This window comes from Leptosomus discolor, chromosome 7 (genome assembly GCF_034619465.1).
Source record: "Leptosomus discolor isolate bLepDis1 chromosome 7, bLepDis1.hap2, whole genome shotgun sequence".
NCBI classification, from domain to species: Eukaryota; Metazoa; Chordata; class Aves; order Leptosomiformes; family Leptosomidae; genus Leptosomus; species Leptosomus discolor.
In genome coordinates, this window is record NC_141397.1 from 28,263,319 (window position 1) to 28,279,582 (window position 16,264).

At 43.8% G+C, this 16,264-nt stretch overlaps 1 protein-coding gene across 2 annotated transcripts in view; it reads left to right on the forward strand.

Moving 5' to 3' along the window:
* PDE1C (phosphodiesterase 1C) overlaps positions 1–9,360 on the forward strand; it is a 308,568-nt gene extending 299,208 nt beyond the window's left edge. For both annotated transcript variants that reach the window (XM_086467641.1, XM_086467642.1), the window contains 2 exons: positions 1,731–1,796; positions 9,191–9,360. In XM_086467641.1, the coding sequence (XP_086323767.1) occupies positions 1,731–1,796; positions 9,191–9,360 (236 nt within the window). The remainder of the gene's footprint in view (positions 1–1,730; positions 1,797–9,190) is intronic.
* Positions 9,361–16,264: the final 6,904 nt, after the last annotated feature.

Consider the following 16,264-nt stretch of genomic DNA (forward strand, 5'->3'; position numbering starts at 1 on the left):
GTTCCTTAATTGAAAAAAGAGGCTTGTGGTCTCTAAATGTATAAAACATTTTCAACATTCCAATTTTTCTGTAACTGAGTCTGTGTATGTTCATCCTATTACCAAATAAAAATAATGAGGTCTCTGCTCCATTTGAATTAAAGTTGTAGAAGGGTTCATTTTGTTCTGGTGCTTTCTACATCCGATCCAGGCATGGCACTTGCCTTTTGCTTCCCAGCACCCAGCTCCCCATAGAATACTAGTAATAGTCAACTTTTTTTTCTTAGTGGGAACATTGCTTTGACAGCAGTCATTACTCACCACTGGCCCAAGTGAGGAGGAGTTAGTGGTGTTACCTAATTTCTAATGACAGGGAAATTGAGGTAGAGAATTCAAATAGCTTATTTAAAGACCCCAGAGGTAAATCTCTGCCTGTTTGGGGATTAGATATGTCAACCTCACCTTTCCCCTTTTCTCTTGCCCATAAGAGCATCTAAACCAACAACAGCACACCGTGTTCATGCCCACTGAAACACTTGTTTGTGTGATTTTTCTTTTCTGTGCCACTTGGAGTGTGAGTATCGATCCCACAGGGCTGGTGTCCTGAGCTCCGTATTGCTCATATTGCTCCTTTCACAGCATTTCATCTACATCCCTACGTAGCACCTTCTGCAAGGTATCTTATTCCACAGGTAGATGTGGGCGGTGTCTGTGCGGTAGTAATCACACCACACAAGTAATGATCAGAATTTCCCTGTACCGCTGCTTTTTTTCTATTTGATCTTTCCCTTAAAAAAGAAAAAAATCATGCTAAAGAGTTGCAGAGACCCAGCCATTCTCCCTAAGGAGGATGTAAATTTCCGAGATTCTCAATACAAGTATGACAGGCTTTGTGCATCTCCTTTTGCCTGAAATTCCAGTTTTAATTCACTCCTTTCCTCCCCGGGAGGTTCACTGGTATTGATTTCCTGAAGAACATGCAATGTGCTTGCCAGTGTACATGCTTGTATTCTTGTACCTTACCAGCTTGGTTTGAGTCTGCATGTACCTCCTGTCCAGTGCCAGTAGAGATGAAGCCAAGCTGCCAATTTCTGTTAGGTATTGAGGGTGTTGATGTAGTTGACTGTGATCTTCAAATCAAAAATACTGACTGCCCCACAAGCAAGAATGGAGAAAAGGTGGTTTGGAAAAGGCATCTAACGATTTGGGTGACTCACCTCCACTGGCAAACACAGTATTGGAGTCCTTTCTCTGGCACGTATAGCCAGTGACATAAATGTCCGGAGCCGTTACCAACCGGTGTTTCCAGCCGCTTGCTGAGCCACCACGGAAGCAAGGTAAGTGCTGTGTAACTGCCTTCAGAGCCGTGCCGGGCAATGGAACTGGCAGTTGCCAGTTCTGTGAGGACACGGAGGTGGCTGAAGGGAAAGGTGTCTGAGATCTGGCAACAGTTCATAGGTTCAAAACTTAAGAACGTGAAACTTCCAGAATCAATAACTTGGGTATCTCCACCCAAACCCAGTAAATGATAAAAAGAAGAAAGTCATGTTTGCTATTGACTGCTTTAGACAGAAAGGTCCCCGGAAGTGAGGCTACTTTCCCAGTTAGTCACGCCTAAAACCACGGATAAGAAATCTCAGAAAGAAGACGGCAAACACCTTGTAGTGGTGGCTGCACTACAAAAAGCATTTTCATGGCTGGTGGAACTACCATTCATCCATCTCTGCTGAAACTACTCTTTCTTTTTAAAGGTCCAGTGCAACGTTCAGCTGAATTACCAGGCTCGGGTTCCTCAACAAACCACCTTACATTGCCAGGTCAGTCAGTATCACCTCACTCTAATTTGCTTATATGTGCAGCTTTAGGAATAGGCACTCGGTGCCTCCAGTTTGGGAGATGGACATCAACAGATGACTTCTTCTCCAGGTATGGCGTGCCTTTTACACACCACATTAAAAAAGTTAAACCTATTTACTGGGTTGAACAAATGAACAGTTGTTTGTAATGGTCTTTACCACATTTTTTTAAACCAATACCTTACGTTTTGTGACTTGCAGTGCAGGCTTCAGAGACTGTTTTAGTTCGATCAGCAAATTAATTTGAGGCTGTATCACATGGATGTAGATGCTGAAGGGAAAAAATAAGGCTGTTTTGTGGACCCAAGCGTAGCTTTTTTTATGCTCTTCCCATCTATCAAATCCTGCTATCTCTATTGCACCATGATAACCGTTTCCTTAATCCCTTTGTCTTTGTCCCACGCATCTGTCAGAAGAAAGGGAAGGTAATATGAAGCAGTTACACAAAATAATGGCTTAGTGTGAACAAGCTTCTATCTTGCACATGCATATGCAAGGGCATTCATATATGTATAATTCACCATAGGTGAAAGAAAGAGTAAGTCTGCTGGAAGACAACAAGAAATCGCAAGAAGAAACCCCAAACTTCAAGCAAAGTACTTAAAAAGTTTGAGTATAGATATTTTCATCGGTGGCTGCTGTGCCAGCAGATGAGGTATGGTGTGGTTCCATATATAGGTGCCAATGTGTGATAGCATGTTCTCCAAGCTGTTCATGGCACGATGCCCTTTCGCAGCTGCCACCTGAGCAGATTGTTTCCCCAGGCACAGCTGCAGCCACCACTTGTGTGCAAGTAAGGAAAAAAACACCATGAATGTGAGAGAGTTCCAACCACTGTATTCCCTTAGTAAAACAATGCACTCCATGGACTACTGTCCTGCTCAAGAACAAGAACGGACAATCACTGAAAGTCAAATTTAAGCCTCTGAGCAGCATGCTTACATGAGGACTCCCAGGTATCTAACCCAAGACAGGCTTTAGATAGAAAGCATGGAACAGGAAATATCATAAATACATCCTCTTAACTTCTGAAGTTTCTCATCATTGGCAGTGACAATAAGTATTACCTGTATATATTGTCTGTTTCTCATAGGGTCCCGGCAGTTGTTAAATTCTTATATTTATATTCATAGGGGAGGCTACTTGGGATATTTTGACCCAGGATTTTCTTGCAGGTGGCATTTAGAGGTCTTGCTCTTTAGGGAGATTTTTGAGAGGTCTTACTTTTTGGAGAAAAAAAAAGTTTGTTTTAAGGAAAAACTGTGGAATGAAACATTCACCTCGCGCTACAGCCATAACTGTCATCTAATGTAAACAGATCTAATTTCAAAACTAGCTCACTTTTTATACATTTTGGCATGTTTGCATCGGTTCCTTTCTTATTTTTAATAAGCAGTGCTTACAAAGGTGTTTTTTTTTCTCCAACGCTATACCGCTTTTAACCCATTGATCCGTTAATGAGTACCTGCAAATAACAAATCCCGCATTCCTTCTTATGTGTGATCCTTGTTCTGAGCCTGCAGAACACCATTATAATAAGGTAGAAATGCAGAAGAGAGGGTTTTGGCATAAACTACCAGGTACAGTCCTTTCATTATTGCTGACTTGCTGAATAACCTTGCTCAAATCCTTCTTGTGTGCCCCAGTTTCCTCATCTGTTCGGGAACGATAACATTTATTCCCCTTTAAAACTATCTGATTTAGGGAACGTGTGAACTGTTACGATTAGAAAACCAGCAGTAGGGAGGGTCCGCCTTTGAGAGAGGGGAGAGATCAACCTAATAGTGTCCCTTTTTGCAAAAGGACACTGGATGTGTGGCCAGTCCAGTTTTACTTCTAGTAGCAATACTCACTGTGACGATATCACATTGAATTACAGGAAGGTGGCTTCTGTCTAGCATTATGGAAATGACTAGCTGTGTTTTGACTCTTCGTTAGACACCTCCCACCTCAGTATGCTTTGGCAAGGATTGGTTTAGGACCCAGTGGATTTTCTCTATTTGGCTGTTTAACACTGGTGTCTTCCCACCCATGCCCTGTTACTGTGGGTTACACAGCAAACTGTTTAATGTGGTACAGTTTGCAAATCGGACTTTCCCATGCAGCTATTTAGAGCATGTGATGTGGAGTAGATTATAGTGCAATATTTTCCATGTGTACGGTCCAGTGATGCATTTTGTTTTCTGGTGGTGCTTCTTTATGCTCTATATAGAACATGTTTCGGAGGGGTTGCTTTTGCTGGGAGCAGACACTAATTGATGTGTAGTTAAGAAACAGTCTGCTGTAAACACACACACACACAATTTCCTAATTGTTATTGTCTTACTGGTTTATCTGCAAATTGCATGTGATGTCTTACATAAAAAGGGGAAGCTTTATTCCTTTGGGTTTAGTCTCAGTTCTGAAGAAATGAGACTGATGAGAACAGGTACATGTGTGTGTGATCCCATCTGTCACTGTGCCGACAGGTTGGTCAATCCTCATCACTAACTGTTGAATCTATGCCTTGTCAATCTAAAGTGTGTGAGAGGAAGACACACCCAGGAGTTGGGAAGTCTTACAAAGGCAGCTGTGTGCAGGAGAAAGCCCTGGCAGTGCTTATTCCTGGGCTTGACCATGGGTGAAACCAAAGTCCACCAGCAGCTCACCTGCATCTCTCAGTGCTAGAGGGAGCCCAGCTGCCATGAGCACTTCTGCTGCCTCGTGGAACGACTCCTTTGTCTCAGTGCAAAGATAAAGAACATGAAATGAGAGGGGATTATCAGCTCTAAAAGCATTTTCAAGGACACATAAGAAAAAGGACACAATTGGAAAAAAAATTGATTTTATCATATAAAATAAGATAAAATAAGATTTTTATGTTATTCTATTTAGTTTAGTTTGGCTTGGTTTCCTCCCTCTGTTTCAAAGCTGATGCTCACAAGCATTAACAGCATGGGCATGTGTAGCCAAGGAGCAGGCTGATGCGTTCTTCGGTTTAGCTTGAAAAAAGATGCCTTGCAGCCTGGCCAAGGCAAGTCCCAGAGCTGCAGACAGCAGCAGCAGCAGGAACACAGGCCAAACTGCCCCTGTTTCCTGGAGGGTGAGAACGTGAAGAACGAGGATCAGGACCAGCCACGCACCAAAGACGACGACGATGACAACAAGGTGTGTGGTACCGTGGGGAATTTTCCAACGTCTGTCACCTATCGATGACAAGCATCCTCTTTGCCTTCCCAAACTTCCTCCACCGCCGTGCTCCTTGGCCAGTGACACATGAAAAGCGCTCTCGTGCCTGCCCGGGGCTTGTACTGCACGCGGGGAGAGCTGGAAAGTGGCAGCTGCGGCTGGGGCAGCAAGCCTGGAGCCCTTCCAAGCACAGGCTGTTGTGCACAAGCCAGAAGCCCTGGGGAAGTGGAGCCAAGGGAAGAGCAGAGCTCGCTCCTGCTACCAGCTTGCACAGAGCAAGAGAGCCCGAGGGAGCCAGGGCACGAGTGGTGCCTGGGAGGGGCAAGAGCAGTGGGAAAGGACCGAAGGGAAAGGGCCCAGAGGGGCCCTGACAGGGGCCGGTGCTCAATGCTGCAGAGGAAAAGAAGCGGCTCCCGGGCTCCACCACGAAGGCTTGCCCTGGGGCTCAAAAAGCTTCCTCCCCCCAGATGCGGGGCCCGCGGGCCACCTTCGTGGAGCACGAGCAGCAGGCGCCTGGCCAAAATGGGCCAGAGGAGCCCTGACAAGGGGCCGTGCTCAGTGCTGCAGAGGAAGGCAAAAAACCCCCGGGGACACTTGCTAGTCCTGTGGAGGAAAAAAAAGCCTTCCCCCCCCAGCTGCAGGGCACGAGAGGCCATCTTCGTGGGGCACGAGCAGCAGGCCGTGACGCAGCCACAGTGGACCAGAGAAGCCCTGACAAGTGGTCGTGCTCAGTGCTGCAGAGGAAGGCAAAAAACCCCCGGGGCCCAGTGCCAATCTGCCCGGGGGAAAATTCCTTCCTGACCCCAGCGCTGGCTGGCGATCGGCTACTCCCTGAGCACCTGAGCAAGACCTGCCCCCTCGTCCCACAGGCTGGTCGCGCCTCCCCAGAGATGCCCAAGCCCTGTTCTCTCTCAGCCTGGAGCCGCCTCAGGGGCTCCCCAGAGTGGCCAAATGCCCCCGGGCCGATCGACCTTGGGGGCAAGAATCCTTCCTGCACCTGGCAGGGGCACCAGTGGGTGCTCCAAAGCCAAGGGAGCCCTGACAACACCTCTGCATCCCTTTTCTTACGGCTGCTGCCCCTGGCTTCATGGGGGATGAGGATGGCGAGCTCTGCAGTGCTCCTCAAGAAGGCATTCCCTTGGTCTGGCCACTGCTATCCAGCTGCAAGGGCCTGATGATCGCCTCGGGCACCTCCAGGGGTTGCTTGGTGGTTCTTCTCCTCTCCAGCAGCCTCATCCAGCCGCTGCTCTTCCTCCCTCAGCACCCCCCAAGGAAGGGATCCCTCAAGGGGATCCTCAAGGGTTTCCTCTCAGCTGTGCTCGGGCTGCCCGCAGGCCAGCTCTGGCAGGGGACGGGGCAGGGTGCTCCCTTTTGCCCTGCCCTGGGGCATTGTGACTGCCGCGTTGCCGGGTGACAGCACTGTGACGTGGGGTGACTGACAGGCCCCCCCATGCACAGCCCCGCCCACCACCCCTCCGCCCAGCACCCTTGGGAGGAAGGCCTTTGGGGTGCTGGCCCCGAGGCAGGCTCTGTGCCCAGGAGGCCCAGGGGGCTGACAAGGCCCTTAATAGCAAGCTTTAACTTCTGGTGAGCCCCGAAGCGGTTGGGCCGTTGGACTAGATGGTCCTTGGAGGTTCCTTCCGGCTGAACTGTGCTGGTCTGTTCTGTTCTAATGTTCCTGGTGACACTCATGAACACAGCTTGCTACAAGCTGTGGTCCGTCTTCCTATTCCTGAAAGTTGGATCTTGTGCCATGTCAAGGAGCTTACAGGGGCTTGCCGCGTTCAGGTTGTCACATAGGGCCAGGTTTAACGTAGGAGCTGGCTGGGCATAAAGGAGAGCATAAAATGCATTCAGTGGATTAAAAAGCATACCTGGGCAGGAAAAAAAATGGCAATTACTTACTAAACCCTCAGCTTATGTCACAGTGACTGGCCAAGAAGTAGCTGTCTTCGGGCTGTCTCCTTGAGGTATCTCGTTGGAGAGGACAGCGAGTTTTGCATAAACACACAGATACTCCTAAGAGACTGGTTCTGAGCCTTAACTGTAGTGCTGCAAGCAGGACCAGAGGACTAGTTCTGGCATCTTCCTGTCAGCCTACACTCATTCTTCATTTGCTTTTGTCTACAATGTGGCAGCTCTGGTATTTATTCTTTCATCTGTGATGACCGTGGTATGTTAAGCAAATCAAGGCATAATGTTGACATAGAGCAGGTGTACATACCAAGCAGCTAGAGAGAGTCCTGACCTCTCTCAAGAATCAAAAGTTCATTTTTATCAAAAAAAGGAGAAGAGGAAATACTTGGTGGATGTCATCCCGGCCAGATCTGAGGTTTGCATGGCTGCTGTTCTGTAAGATGCTGGGTTGTGCGTCCTGCTGGCCAGAGGAAACAAAGCCGCTAATGCACTCGTGTCCTTTTAAAATCAGTGTCTGAGTGACATACAGATAGTCTCTGCATGATGCTACTTGTGTAACTCTTCTAGTCTTCTCTGACACTGTCCAAATACCTATTCTCTGCTTTCATTGCCCTAATGATAGCCATAATTTAAAAAAAAAAAAAAATCCATAAATTAACAACAAAAAAAAGGGAAATCATGCTTTAGCAGCATCAAGGTTAGAAACCTGTAATACGTCACTCCATGCATGAAGCTAATCCGTGCCTCCATGCATGAAGCTCCTGAGAATCACAACCTATTGAAGCCAACAAAGGCTGTATGAGGTAAGCATCCTCATTTCCATTCCCCTTTTACATGTGGAAAAACTGGGGTGTATGTTGTATTCCAGGTCACACAAGAAGTCAGTGAGAAATCTGAACAGAACTCTAGTCCTGAGGGAGTCTTCTCTGCACCACTTTGAGTCACAAGAGCCTGAACAAATTAAGTGTCATGGATCCCCTTTATCAGCTCTTGTATAAGGATGATAAACAGCACTGTCAGTGTTCTGGATGAACCCCCTTAAACCTATTAGGCAAGCCATCTCTGCTGGCAACAACTCCAGCAAAATTCCAGTTAACAATAAATATTCCCCCATGCTGAGCAATGAAAAATCCAGTAACAGTTTGGCTGTAGCCATGCTGAGTACAGAAAATGGAATTAATCTGAAAAGTGAATGTGCCTCAAAGAACAGTAACTCACCTGGATATTTTTCAAGCTTTTAATGAATGTCAATCTAGGCTAGTTGAGAACAGGAAAGATTATGACTATGCAGAAATCTGGATGTGTATTTCTAAAGTTTATGAAATCCATAGTATTTTTGTTTCCCAAGACATTTTAAAGTATGATTAATCACCCAAGGAGATTAACAAGATGAGAATGTGACTGTTCTGGCATTTGATGTTAACAAGCTCACACAGGGTAATCTTTTTTGCTTCTTAGGATTCATGCTGAGAGCAATGACTTTTCTTTTAAAGTGCTTATCATGCTTATTATTGACTTATTACTTGTTTATTTCCCAAATAATAACTAAGCATACAACAAATACATTTTGGTCATAGTCATGTTTAATTTTTTATTCTACCTATGTAAATATGTAAGAAAGCAAGACATAGATTCAAATAAACAGAGTCAAGGAGTTGAGAGTTCACAAGGGCCTGTAGTTTACTGGAAAATCATATAAAACCCCTCAGATCCACCTGTTCCTGAATTCTGGGAAACGTGATAGTCCAGATTTATTGCCTTAAAATAATCTTGTTTGATGATACTTTGAAAACAATGAGGTGTTTAGCAGTCTACATGTAGATAGGTAAGTATAAAGTTGCTTCTTCATTTACACTTTTGGCACTTTCTGTCTAAACTGCTGTTTCCTAACCTTGAGAACATTCCTTGGGATTCACTCGCATTGGTGTAGTCTTCTGGGGTGTCCGAAACATGATTTCAAGATCAAGTGTTCCAAAGTGCTTAATTGCCCAAATTTTAGGTTTTGAGATGTCAGTGTTTTATTCTAGAGTTTTACATCTATGTTTATGATCTATATTTTCATATCTCTTTTTTCCTGAACCTTTTTCTAACCCTCTGTAACTACCCATTAACCCAAAAGAGTCCTGGGTCTCAGGCTGAGAAATCCTCCTTTGCACAGACAGGCTGTGCTGAGTGGGATGGACACAGCTTCTGAGGAATTAATTTTTTGTCCACCAGCAAGTGAATGCTAGGCTTGGTAACCATTGTTGTTCCTCCTTTGTTACCACCAGCCATCAAACCCCAGCTCTGTCACCTCAGGAGGCTCACTCATAGCTCAGGAGACTATTTCCCAGCCTTCCACAAGAAGTTGGAGGAACATCCGGTGAGATGTAAGCTGCTTGACCAGAGGGGAAGGATGAAGAAGATCCAACATATTTCCCAGAGCTGGAATAGGAAATAGAAGAGATAAATAGGCATCTTCTGGAATGCCGCTCCTCACAGGTGGACGGAGGACACTGTGTAACCATTGCACAGGCCATACTGCGTGGTACAGCAGCTGCAATTCTAGATAAAAGCAAGTGTATGATTTAGCTAAACAGTGTAATGGACATATTGTTAGAAATGTTCTCAATAGCCACCTTATTATTGCAGCATATGCCTATCTAGTAGTAAAGTATTGGGCTGTTACCTTAACAGAAGCAATTGTATACCACTATCTCCTGTCAAATTAAGGGAGCAAACGCTTTCCTAGATTGCTGGGCTCCTTATGGTGTTCTCAGTGTGACCTTCTGCCTACCACAGGTAAGACAACAACTCCTATTTCAGACACCATGGGAAAGTTTTTTCTTGACTGGCTGTACTGAGAATAAATGTCCTCCTGTTGTAGTATGATAGGTATTCGGGAGGATGAAGGTAGGAGGCTGGAGTACACAGAGTCCTCTCACTTCACTTGTTGGAAAAAGAAGGCATAGCACAGCGTTAAAATTGTTTTCGCATGAACTCTGATGAACGTTAAACAATACCGATTGCCTTTTGTGGCATTCCTTTAGTTGAGTTTAATCCCATTTGTTCTGTTGGGGCACAGAATGCCCCATGGGCCTGAGTTTCACAGCTGAACATGCCCCCTCTGAAAAAGTTCCTCTTGCCCCCAGATTTTACACCTTGAGAAACAGTGGCAAATAACTCTCTGCCCTCCTTCCCCAGGCCCCCAGTGATTTACATACCACCTCAGCTATGCCTTTCCAGGCCAGTGAACTCTGTCCTGTTTGTACTCTCCTCACAGGCAAACCTTCTCTACTTTTTAATCTTCCTTGCTTCTCTTCTCTATGTCTTTTTCTTTTTTTTTTCAATCTCTTTGAAAGAAGAGGATGGATACTGCACATAGTACTCAAGATGCAGGTATGCCAGAAATTTATGAAATGACACTTTCTGTTTCAACTTCCATGCCTTTCTGAACACTTTCAAAGCTGTACTTTCCTTTTTGAACCTCCTTGAGTGCTGAGTAGTAGTTTCTGTAGAGTTATGTATAATAAATCCTAGTTAATTTATAGCTGAAATGCACACATGGAGTTGCGGTTGCCTCTCCCTGTATGCATTGTTCTGCTCTCACCAACACTCGTTTGGTGGCTTTGCCAGTGACACTGAAGTGAGCTGCTGCTGCTGCTCTGTTTTTTCTTTTTCTTTTTCTTTTTCTTTTTCTTTTTCTTTTTCTTTTTCTTTTTCTTTTTCTTTTTCTTTTTCTTTTTCTTTTTCTTTTTCTTTTTTTTTCTTTTTCTTTTTCTTTTTCTTTTTCTTTTTCTTTTTCTTTTTCTTTTTCTTTTTCTTTTTTTCTTTTTCTTCTTCTTTTTCTTCTTTTTTTTTCTTTCACTTTCTCTTTCACTTTTTCTCCTTATTTTTATTTTTTTCTCCTTTTTCTTTCTCTCTTTCTAGTTCTCTTTCTCTTTTTCTTTTTCTTTACTTTTTTTTTCTTCTTTTTCTTCTGCTTCTTTTCATCTTGCATCCTTCATTTCTGTTCCCTGCTTATTTTCTTCTTCCATCAACAACTTTTCCAAATCACATCTTCTGGATAAGCATGTTGAATAGCAGATAGGACAATCCTCCTTTACTATGAATGCTGACCATTTCATCCCACTCTGGGTTTTTTTGGTTTTTCTTTTCCCAATTGTTAACCAGTTATTTACCCATCTTAAAAGTACATGTTACAATCTTCTTTCAATCTATGACAGCTCAGTAACTTTGACAACCTTTGGAGCAGGACATTGTCAAAATGGAGAACTGCAAACCATTATTGACTCCTCCGAGGAAGTCTCAAAGATTTGTGAGGCAAATTTTCTTCTATAAAAACTAGGGTGACTGCTCTCTGTTGTAAGTATCCCTGCTACCTACCAATTCTATTATTTATACTTTCTAAAAGTTCACTCACTGTGAATTCGCATTCTGTTATGCACTACAGGTTTGTAACTATGTCCAACATCAAAACTGCACCAGCCAGTGTACATAGCACTGTTACGTGACAGTTGCATTAAAATCATGGCTGTTTGTTGCACGAAAAGAACCGGGGTGTTTTTCCAGTGTTATGGATGCCCCTTAGAGAGGATCACTGCAATTCTGAGTGCACTTGCCCTGAGGTCTGACACCTTTCCAGTGTTTTCTTAGACATCTCCACCACCTGAGTGCTCCGATGCACCTCATTTCAGTTATTTTCATCTGTTCTACCCTGTGCTCCATGTTTGTCATGCTGACCTTAATCGCCATCAGAACATGTGACTCCAGCAGCCGGGCTGGGTCACTGCCTCAACTAAATGCAGAGAGAAATACACTTCAAAGCCTCCTGCTCATGAAATGTGATTTATCTCTAGGAATTCCTCGAGAACTGTGTTTTGCTTGTGGAATACCCTGAAAAGTTTTATGCAAATGGGATGTATATAAATGCAAAATTATACCATCCTTCCAAACACATTTTCTCTCTGTGTCACTTCCTTCCCTTTAGGACGCTTTGGTTAACACTTTACCTAACAGAGTCCTACCTGACTGTTTTCTGGACAAGTGGACAGCACTGGGTCACTTGCAGAAGTTAAAAGGGAAACATTTTTTTTTGCCTTTCATTACTACTGACAGTTTATTTGGGTTATTGTTTTTGTGCCACTGGCATCTCACAAAGTGAGTGATTTTTGTTTTTGCTGTTCTGGTCTGCACTCTCTCCTTTGCCATGAAGGAGAGATAAGTTGCCATCTTGCATTTACTGCTGTGTAGTCAAAGCACAGGGAAATGAAACTACCTACCTGCAGTGTCACGGGGAGCGTATATGTCTTCTACAAACGTAGTTCTGATCAGGTTCCTCTTTGCTCTCACGTTACTTCAGCCAAGTCCATGCTGTGCTGAGTTGCTGTCTATTAGAGGCCCCTTTAGAAAGTGTCTGTTCACCCAAGTGGTTTAGACAGGTTTTATTTTTTATTTTTCCTGCAGTTGGGGAAGGTGTACAATGTGAGCAGATACTCACTGGTACTGGAAAGATACCTCAGGATGTTTCTTCCATCTTCCAAAGCCTGGGACTTTTGGCCCGAATTAGATACAGCAAAGTGGGGCAGAGATGGTGTTTGTGCAGACTGCTCCTTGTAAATATCAGGTGCTTCACAAAAATGATTCCTAAGCGAAACTAGTTGTGCTGATGGCATCCAGCCTGATGCACGGAGCTGTGTGATGGAGTGGATGGGCTCATCCTCTCAGTCCAACCCTGACATCTAGTGTACACCAAAGGGAAATTTTCCAAGTGTGACGTTCAAAAATGAAATCTGTTATTTAGGGGAGGTCTGGCTTTGAAATGTACTCGGCCCTTTTCTGCATTGATGATTTCTGAGATAACCACTTGCTGCCAGCATATAAATAGGTCTGAGTAATTGGTCCCTCTTAGAAAGTCTTACGATCTCAGACTTACGATGCCATTTAGACTTGTTACGAATTACTTGTTGCAACTATCAACTTGCAAATTTAGCCTTTTTCTGTTTAATCCATTTGTGGACTGAGTCTTTGCTCTAATCACTGGATAGCTTTGCTACAGCAAGGAAGTTCAGTGCTCTGGGTTTTTTTGAGAGGGAGTTTGTTTATTTTTTATAAAAGGATTAAAATCCAAATTAAAAATCTAAATGTCACAATCCACAGTGAGTGAGGCATAGAGAGACTCTTGAGTATGGAATTAATGTTCCTTATATTTTGTGTATTTCTATGTCTACACAAACAGGGATTGGAAAGGAAGATTGGTCTTAACATCCTCAAGGGCAATTGCAACAGCCAGAGCAGAGATGGAGGAGAAAGGGGAGGAGGAGGGAGAAGTTGTGGCTCAGCAGCTTAAATTGGCCTTTCCAGCTCTTTAGGTCATGAGGTAGACAGTTGGATTCATAAATCAACTTTGGTTCTAGATCAGCCATGGCCCCACCTCCTTTCTCCTTCTTGTTGGTCTGTTGTTCACTTTTGTCCCTCAGGTATCTGGCCAGCACAAGCCGATCCATTGGTATCCTTTTGCATGTACTCCCCCCTTTACCCCAGCCTTTTCTCCTGATCTCTCACAGACCTGCTAAGCATCACCGAGCAACTCCCTTGGTATGGATCCTGGGCTATAGTCACAAAATCATTGAGGCTGGACAGCACTTCTGGAGTTGGCCAGTCCAAATAGGGTCCACTGGAGCAGGTTATTCAGGGCTGCATCCAGCTTGGTTTTGAAAATCTCCAAGGATGGAGACTCCACAGCCTCTCTGGGCTATCTGTGCCAGTGCTTAGTAATAAAAACATGTTTTCTTATTTGGAAGTGGCATTTAATGTATTTCAGTTTGTGCCCACTGCCTCTTATCCTGTCAGTGGGTACCACTAGGAAAAGCCTCCCTCTTCTTTACTCCCTCCCATCAGACATTTATATACATTGATAAGATTCCTTTAAGCTTTCTCTTCTCCAGGCTAAATAGAACACAGAAAACCAAACCTGGGATAGGTAAAACTTTGTGTCAGGCCCTAAGACCACATGGGGGCCTAAAACCTACTTTGAAGGCCGGAAAAGACTTGACAGCTTGGAAAAATCCAAAGCTCATGGCAGTGTGTCTCATGGTTATAAATACACAGCTTGCATCTTACAGCATCATTGCACCTGTAAGAATAAGCAGAAATGGTCCATCAAAAGAAGTACTTTTATTTCTGGAATGTGCTAATTTTGCTGCTCCTTGTCCGTCTGTCTAGGCTGTCTCTTTTCAGGATCCTTCAGGATGTCAGGTATAAGGATGGATTAAGCTTCCCTTCGCAGCTCCTGGGTCTGACAGACTGACATGGGTTCTCCTGCAGGACCAGAAGCCAGTATCATGGAGTAGAAGCTGGCTTTTAATGTTCAGTCTTCATAGAACTACATGTCCAGAACACTGGTATTTCTGTTTGCACGACCTCAACCTAAGATGCCCATGGCTTTTTTGTGGATATAAAGATGTAATATGTGTTTATTAATTTATCTAAATACAAGTGAGAAGCCAAAATTTCTAACGTACTTCACTGATGTGCAATTTTGATTTTTGCTTGGAGATGCAATTGCTGGGCAGTCTCTCTGCATACAACAATGTTGTAAGGTCATGATACAAAATGTAGTCACAAAAAGGTAGGAATGGCATAAAACATGCAGGAAGATAATCTGTTATGGTTTCTAAACACATCTATTAATTTAAGTGGTCAAAGCATTATACAATTATCAATTTATTAACCAGTAAGACAAAATCTCAACCAGACAAAATTTCAGTGTGTTGCTAAACTTCAATACATGCAAATGCTGCTTTATCCGTGAGTGTAGTGTGAGTTAGTAATAGCATTATGCATGTTGCTTTGGATTTGTTTCTTCTGTGAGTTAGCTGGACAAATCACTTAGCGTATGGACCTCATGTTCAGCACTACAAAAACGCTCATTACGCCCCCGTCAAATGGGTGATGGGCTTTCTGTAAGCCTTGGTTGAAAGTTGCTAAAGCACAAGGCTATTATATCCCTTTGTTCCAATTGTGTTGTAAACTGAGACCTGTCCCTTAGTTTCTAGGTAGAGGTTAACTGAGAATTCGCTCTAAAAATATTAGCCATTAACAACCTCCCGACGGCAGTCAGTCTTTTATTCACTGAAGCACTTCATTCCCTGTGAGGCCTTGGACTGGGTGTGCTGCCCAGTGCAGACTTCTGGGGCGAGATGCAGTTCCAGCTAAATATCTGAATGCCAGCCAGCTACTAAGGCCCTAAAGCAGCCAATGCCCACCTGCAGACAAAAGTGACTTCAGTCTGGAGCAGCCCAGTCCTAACAGTGCTACGGAAAGGCTTAGCCTGTTTCTGTGCGTTCTGTTTCCTTCCAGTTTGGCTGTGATGGCCTTGGGGGACGTTCAGGGACACTGGGTACAAAAGCATTTCTGCCCCAGAACACACCAACTCCAGCTACTTGCCTAGGAGTGCAATTTGTGCAGTTTTAGCACTCTGGTCTTAAATGGAGAGTTCAGAGCCTGAATGACAATAAACAAACCACATTCACACCATTGTACAGTCCACACATGATTATGCAACATCTAAAGGCTTTGTTTTGGGGGAAGGGGTGGTGTTTATCTGATTTTAAAAAATTGTATCTTATTCCCAAGTAAAGTAACATTTAACACTTCCACTGAGTGCAACGAGGCAGGTGAAAGCTTTGAGAAACGATTCATCGCACTACTTCCCAGGAACATTGCAAAAACTCCTGTTTACTTAATTGATCAAGTGAAAAATTACTTTTTTAGTCACTCATGTTGCTCCTGATGGAAAAACAGTAAATGCTGAATTACCAGACTATGAATATGCAATTTTAAATGAACTGCAGCAAATGACGTATGCTGTGGTATTTTTATGGCTGGGCTTCAAGTTGATCTATACAGGGATGGTAAATTAAGCTGCCCTGCTGTCAGAGATGTCACTGAGACCATAACTGCTCTTTGGCAAAGAACATACAGTGCTAGGCTTAAAGCGTGCTCTTTTTTTTTTTTTTTCATATTAAGATTGGAAACAAATCCTCTTCAGAGTAGTGGAGACAGTCACATCCTATTTGTGCTCCTGCCTTGTGTTGTTAAGGGCCTTCGTGTCCAAACATGTACATTTTCACAGCTAGTCCATTGGTGATGTTCATTTACATCGTTTCTGGACTCCACGTTCTCACTCTTGCTGTGCGGTCCACTGAAAATATTCGCCAGCTTCACTGGTAAAGCTAGACTCGAATCGCACGTATTTCTTGTCACGTGTCACGTACTTGCTGTGACACACTTTACTGTGTACCTCACGTGAATGTTGTTATATTATTATATTTTAAATATTATCTCATGTCACTGATAGATTA